Source organism: Felis catus, chromosome C1, assembly GCF_018350175.1.
Source record: "Felis catus isolate Fca126 chromosome C1, F.catus_Fca126_mat1.0, whole genome shotgun sequence".
NCBI classification, from domain to species: Eukaryota; Metazoa; Chordata; class Mammalia; order Carnivora; family Felidae; genus Felis; species Felis catus.
In genome coordinates this window covers 218,732,502-218,741,120 of record NC_058375.1, presented here as the reverse complement: position 1 = coordinate 218,741,120, position 8,619 = coordinate 218,732,502, and the positions used below count along the sequence as shown (strand labels likewise).

Genomic DNA, 8,619 nt, shown 5'->3' with positions numbered 1-8,619 from the left:
TTCATGCTCTCTCTCTGTCTCAAATAAACGTTAAAAAATAAATAAGTAAATAATAAATAAACGCACAGTCTGCTTGCAGGAAGAAACTAAAATACTTCTCAAGTCCTTATTGATCCGGAAAACCGGTCACATGATCACCGCAACCGAGTTTTAGTAAAGCAGCTCTTGGGCCTCTTAAGTGTTTGCCTCAGGATGATGTAAGTTTCCACCACGTTGCCTTAGAAGCAGCAGTTTGGTAACTTGCGCTGGCCCCGCCCAGCACGCGCAGGCGCCTTATCGCCCCTTCTGGCCTGCAAGTACCCCCCGCCACGTTCTGAGCACACCCTTCCCCGGAGAGTGTGGAGCCAGCCTCCTTGCCGGGGACTGGGACTCCATACGGTGGGGTGTCACTGAAGAGAAGGACCCCTGACTTTCCAGAGGCGTGAAACAACGCTTTTTATCCACTCGGCATCTTCAACCAGGAGCCAGTCTGCGACTCCGAGTCCCCAGAAAGCCACCGTCCCAGAGCCGTCCTGAGTGGACCTGGCCTAAATGTTTAAGGTTCTTTATTTTCAGGTCTGCACTTTGTTTTTGTCACTGTGCGTCAGTCCTGTAATAAGAGTTCTTAGCACTGGAACCACATCACGAAGTCAGTTATTTATATAAATACATTCCACCCGGCAAGATCATACAATAAATACTTCAACAAACTGGTGTGTAATACACTTAGGTTGAGAAAAGGAAGAGGTCCGTGGTTTTTTCAAGGGTAAAAGCTCTAAAATATGCCCACTGGATGCAAAGGGAAATCCAGAGAAGGGTGTGGCCGCAGCAGCCCTTATCAAACAGCCAGGGGAGGCAGGACCCATGGCAGCCGGCCCTTCCTGGTAGGGTGGGTACCAGTCCTACTGAGAATCACACCAGGCCTGCCAAGGGCACCGAATGCCCGGTTCGCATGTACTGTGCCCGGGCCCCCCCCCATCCCCCCTGCAGGAGGGAGGTGTTGGGATTCCAAGAGGGGACACGAGCTGTGTGCTCTGGGAGATCGGTCTGACCTGGTCACCGTCCTGAAGCCTGCCGGATGGTAAGGTGACTGCAGCCACCGCCCTCTTCCCTCTGGGCCTGAACACACCCTTGTCAGACTAGCCTGCCCGCCCCACCCCCCGGCCCCCCTGTGGCACCAGGTCCCTGCAGCCACCGTGGCCCAGGCTGCCGTGTAACTTCCTCAGCAGCACCTGGGAAGAAACACCTGTGTCCCCTCACAGGACCACCCCCCGCCGACCTCTCCGCCCCAGTCCATCACTGATACAGTGTCACAATGAATTTGGGACCCAACTCCCCCAAGACAAAGCAAGTGCTTCTGGGCGCTGAGCCCCATAGAAACGTTTGCCGAGTAACAGCCCGATGGGGCTCTCCTCCTCTTGAAAGACGACCTCCTGAAATCACTCCTGGTGCCAGTGTGCACGTCACCTCCCTGGGCCGCTGGAGTTGGGCCGTCTCTGGGCTGAGCGGCAGGACTCACACGGGCAGTTCCAAGGGCTTCCTCCTGCACGTGGCCCCCCGCCACTCCGGCGGCGCCCGGCCCAGATATTGTTCGGACCCGCTTCTGTTTGCCGGGCACAAGGAAGGGCCCGGTGTGGCCGCTCAGACGCCGAGGAGGACCGCGCTGAAGTGGGAGCCGCTGCGCACGGTGAGGGAGGAGCCGCTGGCGTTGTCCAGGAAGACGGAGGCGTACTGCCCCATCTGCAGGGAGGGTCAGAACCAGCCTGGGGACCGCCAGCCCCCCAAATGCAGAATCTGGGGACTCCCCCAACCGTCTGCATCCGAGGACCCCAGGTGGACCCCGTGCCACCCAGCAGTGCCTGGGACCTGACCCTTCGACGCCTTACAGCGACCACAGCTCTGGCCTCCCAACTGTGTGGGAGCTTAAGCAAACGACGTAACCTTTCTGTGCCTTCGTTCCCGTGTTTGTGAACAGTGGGAACGCTGTACATCACCTACACTTAAATAAAAACTTTCCATTCTGGTGACCTCAAAGCAGGTACTTTACGTAAAGAGCTGAGGGGGGGGGGGGCCTGGCATGCTGCTATTTAAGGGTCAGCTGTCACGCCACACGTCTGCACTTCAACTCTTTCTCTTTTACTAAGTCCCACGTATCAATTTGTCACTTGCCAAGGGCCCCACAGTGCCAGAAGAGACTGTCACGTAGGATCCTGTGTAAAGTCACATCTGCTTCCCACGGTTGCAACAGGCCCAGGGTTGTTACAGTGTCAGCCTGAGGGCACAGAGCTGACCTCCATTCCCTCCTGCCACCTGTCCCTACAGGGAGCCCCAGTCCTCTGTGGGATGCCGGGGAGGTCTGAACACAGCGGACTGAGGAGCAGGGCGGCAGCTGAGCAGGGCGGCCGCTGAGGACGGCGGCCGTGCCCGGGGCCGGGGGAGGCTTTGCTCTGCCCGAACCCGTGTGAGCTCCCCGGTGTGGCCCCAATCTCTCCCAGGCCTGGAGTCGGAGGGCACTGTTCCCAGGGATCCTGAGCACCCACCTAGCCTTGCCCAGGTGGTGCCCGCCCCCCGTGCCCGAGCCTGTCCCACGCACCTGCAGGTACAGAACACCGTTTACGGAGATGGTGAAGAGCTCGCTGCTACTCTCCAGGCCCATGACAGCCTCCAGGGAGCTGCAGCCAAAATGGGAAGACCGTCAGCCCGCACCCCGGGCCCCACCAACCTCCTGTGCTCACAACCACCCCAGCAAACGACAGCCGCCCAGCTCAGTGCAGTGGTAACAGCTGTCCTGGCCAGGTCTTCTGGTGGAGGGTGGCATCCGAACTGGATCCTCCAGAGGAGGGGGGACAGTCTCCACAGGGCCAAGGGGGTTCTGCGAGTGCCCAGAAAGTCAAGCCTGGGCCCAGGCCAGGGCTGAAAGGTCCCGCCCTGCTGCAAAGAGGACACAGGCCGGTGCAGCTGGAAGTGGGGGTGTGGTGGCAGCAGTGATGCGAAAAAAGTGGGGTCAGGCCAATCTATGGAAGGTTTCCAACCGCGGACTGGGAAGTTCTGAACTCTGTCTCCAAGTGCTGTGGAGCGCTCACGCTCTGTGCCTGGGCTCCACTGGGGGCGCTGGGGATACAGAGGGTGCTGCCCCTCGCCCTCCGGGGTGCAGGTGCCACGGAAAGAGGGATCGTGTCAGGGAGCGGACGGCGAGAAGGAAGTTCACAGGCAGAAGAGCCGGGCGGTGATGGGTTGCACGGGCACTGTGGCCTCCGGGTGACAGCGCAGGCGGGGGGAGCGGGGAGGCTGGGGAAGTGTTGGGGTAAGCACCGTGCGCCGCCCCCCCACCCCCCGCCCCTGGGAAAGGATGGCCTGATGGGGCCGGTAGCCGACTTCGAGGTCGGGAAGGAGGCGTAGGGTCGCCGGCGGCTGGTGCGGGCGGCGCTGTCGGGACAGGGTCTTTCCAAGCTGGGCAGCGCTAGGGTGGGGTGAGGAGACTGGGGGGAGGGCGGGTCTAGTGCCGGAGTTCCCACCCCCCCCCCAACTCACGCGTTGCGCTGGCACCGGGACTGGATGCAGATGAGCAGGCGCAGGCGGTCCCGGGGGCGCGGCGGCCCCCGCCTGGGTTGCTCGGCGAGCGCTGCAGGGGTGGGGGGGAGGGGGCGGTCACGGGCGGCGGGGTTCCGAGCGCACGGGGGCGACCCCCCGCGCCCCGCCCGCCGGGAGCCTCACCCGCGTGCAGCGTGGCGGCGAGCGCGTAGAAGCCGGCCACGGGCGCCGTGTACTGGCCGCTGGTCAGGTTCAGGCCGGGGCCGCGGCGGAAGGCGCCCTCGGCGTCGGGCTGCGGGGCGCACGGAGGTCAGCCCGGGCCCGCCCGCCCGCGTCCCCGTCCCCGCCCCCGCCGGCCCGGGCTCACCAGGTAGTAGCCGCCCAGCTCGTGCAGCGCGCGCCGCTCCACCGACGCGTCCCGGCGCAGGCGGCCGTGGAAGGCGGCCTCGACGCGCGGCGCCCGCGGGCCCGGGGCCAGGGGCGCGGCCAGCAGGGCCAGCACGCCCGCGTCCCCCGTCCCCGCCTCCTCGTCCTCCCGCGGGGCGGCCGCGCCCGCCGCGGGGCCGCGCGTGCAGGGCTCGGGCTCCGCGCGCTCCCGCTGCCGCACCGCGCCTGGCACAGAGCGAGCGGTGGCCGCGCCGCCCGCCCACCTGCCCGCGTCCCCGACCCTTGCCCCGGATCCACTACCGACTGCACGCGCCCCCACGCTCCGGCGCCCGCGCTCCGGGATCCACGGGAGACCCCCCTCGCCGCCTGCCGGGCCTGGAAAACGTGGCTTCCCGAGCCCGCGGCTGTTCCTGTTTTCCCTTCGAACTTTGGCTACCGGGAAGCTCGGGGCGGACTCACTGAACCCAGCGCCCAGGTTCTGCTGCCTCACCTCTCCATCCTGCCCACGCCTCCCCCTGCCCACTCCTGTCTTCTCCGCTTATAGCAAGCTGAAGGGGAGGAAAGGCTCTCCTAATAGTTGTCATAATAAAGTGAACTCTGGTGGAAGATACTGGGAGATAGGACTCAGCAGCTGCCCAAATGCAGGGCCGTCCCCCGGACATAACAGCTCAGCTGCCCCGCCTGCGGCAACCCCCCCCCCCTCGCCCCGGACTGCCCAGGACACTATCCTCCCTGCCTCCCGTTGGGCTCTTGACCAGCAGCTGAGACCTGCCAGGGAAAGAGGCAGACAGGTGATCAAGGGGAAGAAGCTGGGGTCTCAGTCCAGGGCCTGGGGTGAGTCTCAAATCCCCATGGTTGCTTTGTGATCAGAGGAGCACTTTGCAAAGTTAAGAAGCTCTGATCCCTCACTGATGGTCCCCACTCTGGGGGTACGGGTCCCCTGGCCCCAATCCCAGATGGGGTAGGGTGCTGGTCCCCGAGTGGCCAAGTCCTCCTTCCCCTGCGAAACCTCCCCCTTACCACGCTCCTCCCAGACCCCCAACCCGACCCTCAGCCTCACCCAAGCCCCCCTGTCACAGAGCAGGGGCCTCCTCGAGGGCTGGCCCACACGGGCATGCCCAGCCACCTCCTCCAGGACACCCTCCTCCGGCCCCACTCACGCCAAGGGTGCGTGTCCACAGGGGCGCACCCCTACCTTTCAGCAGCAGCTGGAACTCCTTCAGCAGCACTTCAGGTGGGATGATGGGGCCTGGGGGGCCCTGGGGACCGGGGGGCCCCGGGGGCCCTGGGAAGCCAAGCTGAAAAGGAACCTCAGCAGTGAGGAGACATGTCTAGTGAGCTAGACATGAAGAGCAGGTGCCAGGTCTCGGGCTAGAAGGAATGAGACAGGGAACCCCGCAGTCTCCAGGGCCCCCAGGCTCCCCACCTGTTGGGAACCAGAGGATGTGTCAGTCCAGCCTGACTGCAACCCTCCCGGACGGCCGTCCCAGGCCAGCCCGGGCCTCCCTCCCTCGGGTACAGATGGAAGAGAAAGGGGGTCGCTGAGGGCGCTGCCTGGCTTTCCAGGGGTGCAGGAAAAATGATAGCAACAGGCCTCAAATTCCGGGTCACCTGGGGCCCCAGCTTGGCACTTTCTGTGCTCTCCGACCCCAGGCCAAGGGTGAGGGTCTGTCCTTGCTGGCACTGCTCGGGGTGTGCCCGTGGGGCTGCGGAGGGGGGCAAGGGGGTGATGGTGGTGGGCTGGGGGTGCAGGGAAGGCCTTGCAGGTGGAGGCCCCCTGCTTCCCCACGTGCCCCCCCCAAGACACACACACACACACACACACACACACACACACACACACACACACTCCCCCAGGACACACACACGTGCACACACGCTGCTGGAGCTCCCGTGCTCACCTTCAGCTTCTTGGCCTTGCCTCTGCCTCCCCTCTTGCCATTGACGCCTTTATCACTCTGCCTGATGAAGAGCATCCAGGCATCCCTGGGCTCGATGCCCTGTGTCCCCTCGGCGGGGGGCTCCTGGAACACAGCCAGCCGTCAGGCCGGTTTGCCTCCCGCAGTGGGCGCCGCCCCCGCCCCGAGCAGACAGGACACTTTTCAGGATGTCCCTGTGCGCAGGACGGGCCTTCTGCACCCTCGGGGCCTGGTCCTTGTCAACACTGGTGTCCTCAAAGCCAGCGCAGCCCCCAGCCCGAGCTTCCCGCCCTCCCGACACAGGGAGGGTGACCAGGCCGCACTGCAGCCTGGGCTCCGTGGAGAAGAGGGCCTGGGCCGCGGAGCACCGAGCAGGTGAGAATCCTGGCCTGGCTGGCCCACCTCTTCCGGCTTCCCTCCACAGGAGCTCCCTGGGAGCCCGCCAGCTCAAAAGTGCTCGGGAGGAGGCCACTGTGCCACCAGGGCCCCCTGTGCGGCCCCCGCCGGAGTGCCAGGGACACGGGTTACGGCAGCTGACAGCACAAGAACGGGACGGTTAGGAGGCCCGGCGGCCTAGCACTGATCTGTTATGAATGCGGAGTGACACCACTCAGCCTCCTCAGGACCTCCAGAACAAGGACACGGGTGATTCTAGAAACATCCATTCCTGTGCACTCTGCATTCTGACCAGTGCCGACACGGAGCAAAATCCCAGGAGGTGCCTTTCAGGGAGAGGCCTTTGGCTCATCAGCCGGTGGGCCTCAGGTGGTCTGGCCCCAGGTGAGGCCACCAGCTGGGAAGGAAATCGGCCCAAGGGCTTAGATGAGGTCACAAGCCAGTAACAGTGGCTGAAGGGAGGACGCCGGGGTTTCAGAGCTGGCTAGGACCTGTCATCGGGGGCCGAGCTGGCGGTCTCCTGGCCACTCCGCAGGGCCTGGGGCCTTCCTTCGGGAGCTAGTGTGCAGTGGTGGGAACGCGGGGCCCCCCGTGCCAGAAGAGCCTGGGGTTGGACAGAGAAAGGGCTCAGAGTGCCCAGGGCCTCCTGGGCCGGGCGAGGTGCCGTCCTACTAGCTGCTCACTGTGGACACAGGACCGGGTTCCACTTTACGGCCTCGCTCTGCCTTCGTCGGGAACGCGTGCCCAGAGGGTTCCACAGAGGCTGGACGGGTGTGCCAAGCTGACCCTCCCAGCTGGGCCAGTACTCGGACCCCAGTTTGGTTTGGGGGGGCAGAAACAGGTGGAGGAGGCCCGTGGCAGTGTGGGTGGGTGGCAGGCAGCTGTCCTGTCCCACTGGGGTCCCCAGCTGTGAGAGGCTCTCAGAAAGGAGGTGGGGGAGCCTCTGGTCCCGTGTGGGCCCCACAAACAGAGTCTGAGGCCAGAACCCCTCCTGGGAGCACCCAGGCCTCTTGCTTCCAGGTGACTGTATCCTGACATCTGGCCACCCTTCTCCAGAAAGAGTGACCCATGGTCTGGGTGGGGTTGGCCTTCCTGACTTCCAGTGGTGGGAGAAGCACTTCGGGGAGGCTCCTCCCAGGGAGCCCTCCCGCTGGCTGCCACCACCACCCTCTTTGGAGGCGGTGTCCTTGGCCTTGGTGGCTCCAAGTGTGAGCTGAAGCCCAGCGCTGAGGGCTCCTCTGAAGTCCCCTCCTCCCACCCTCGGGGCCGGGCACTGTGCGCTGCCCTCAGAAGGAAGCGCAGGGCCGAGCTCAAGATCATCCCCTCAGGGCTTCGGGGCCCTGCACACACCGCCCCCACCCCCGCCACGCTCCCCAGACCCAAAGGGAAGCACTTTCTTTGTTGTTTTTCTGAGAGAACTGCGCCTAGTAAATTCGGGGAGCGGCGGTCACACTTTCACAAATAGGTTCTTCCCAATTTCATGCCGGTCGAGTTATTTACATTTTACCCACTTCCCAACTTCCTTCTGCCCCCACCCCGGGGAAAAGGCGGTTCACGCGGAGCCAGTGGAATTTTGCCCTTAATGCCGCAGAACTACCCCCAAAGTCCCGGCCAAGGTTGGCCCTGCCGGCGCCGGTCCGCGCGGAGGGGCCGCGTCCACACTCCCCGCGTCTTCCCGGAGCCCCGCCGGCCACGCGCTTCCACCGCACGTTAGGAAGGCGGACGCCCGGGCCAGCCCCGGTCTCCGCCCGCGACGCCGCGCTGCCCTCGGTGCCCCCACCCCTCCCCGGGATCTCGGGGAGATCCGGGTGGGGAAACCGCGCGCTCCGGGTGGGGAAACCGAGGCCCGAGGGGGTCCGGCGTCTTACCGGCGGGCGGGCGGGCGGCCCCGCGCGGTTCTCCGCCGGCAGCTCGTTCCCGGGCCGCGGCTCCTGGCGGGCGCGGCTCTCGGCGGGCTCTCCGGGCTCCGGGGAGACGAAGCCCGCGGCGGCGGCCAGCAGGCCCGCACAGACGAGGAGCAGGCGGGCCCCGGCGGGGCGGCGGGCGGGGGCCATGCGGGCGGCGGCTCCCTCCGGGCTCGGAGCGCGGCGTCTCGGGGACCGCGCTCCCGTTCCGCGCCTTATAACGCGCTTGAATCCCCCGCCTCGCCCTTCGCGCGTCACGGCCCTGCGCCCCCTGCCGGGCCCGGCGCGCGCTGTAGCGGGTGTGCGCGCGCGCGTGTGCCTGTGTGCGAATGCGTGTGCCCGTGCCTGTGCGCGCGCGCGCCTGTGCGCGAGCGCGGTGCGTGTGCCTGTGTGCGAATGCGTGTGCCTGTGCCTATGCGCGTGCGTGTGCCTGTGTGTGCGCGCGCACAGCGCGGGGACGGGGTGGGCGCTGCCCTGGAGGTGGGGGGAGCGCAGCAGGGGGA

At 65.5% G+C, this 8,619-nt stretch overlaps 1 protein-coding gene across 1 annotated transcript; it reads right to left on the bottom strand.

The window, feature by feature from the left end:
• Positions 1 to 621: 621 nt before the first annotated feature.
• ERFE (erythroferrone) lies at positions 622 to 8,344 on the bottom strand. Its single transcript, XM_023259924.2, has 8 exons — positions 8,081 to 8,344; positions 5,799 to 5,921; positions 5,093 to 5,195; positions 3,878 to 4,122; positions 3,694 to 3,802; positions 3,511 to 3,601; positions 2,573 to 2,651; positions 622 to 1,719 (listed from the first exon to the last, which is right to left on the bottom strand). The coding sequence occupies exons 1-8, from the start codon at positions 8,264 to 8,266 to the stop codon at positions 1,621 to 1,623; spliced, it is 1,035 nt and encodes a 344-aa protein (XP_023115692.1). The 5' UTR covers positions 8,267 to 8,344; the 3' UTR covers positions 622 to 1,620.
• Positions 8,345 to 8,619: the final 275 nt, after the last annotated feature.

Bases quoted from the DNA above. Each gene is read 5' to 3' on its own strand.
- ERFE (XM_023259924.2), bottom strand. From the start codon at position 8,266: ATGGCCCCCGCCCGCCGCCCCGCCGGGGCCCGCCTGCTCCTCGTCTGT. The intron at 5,196-5,798 runs GTGAGCACGGGA...GTTCCTTTTCAG, and splicing joins GCAAGGCCAAGAAGCTGAAG to CTTGGCTTCCCAGGGCCCCC. The intron at 2,652-3,510 runs GTGAGTTGGGGG...TTTTGGCTGCAG, and splicing joins TCCCGGTGCCAGCGCAACGC to CTCCCTGGAGGCTGTCATGG.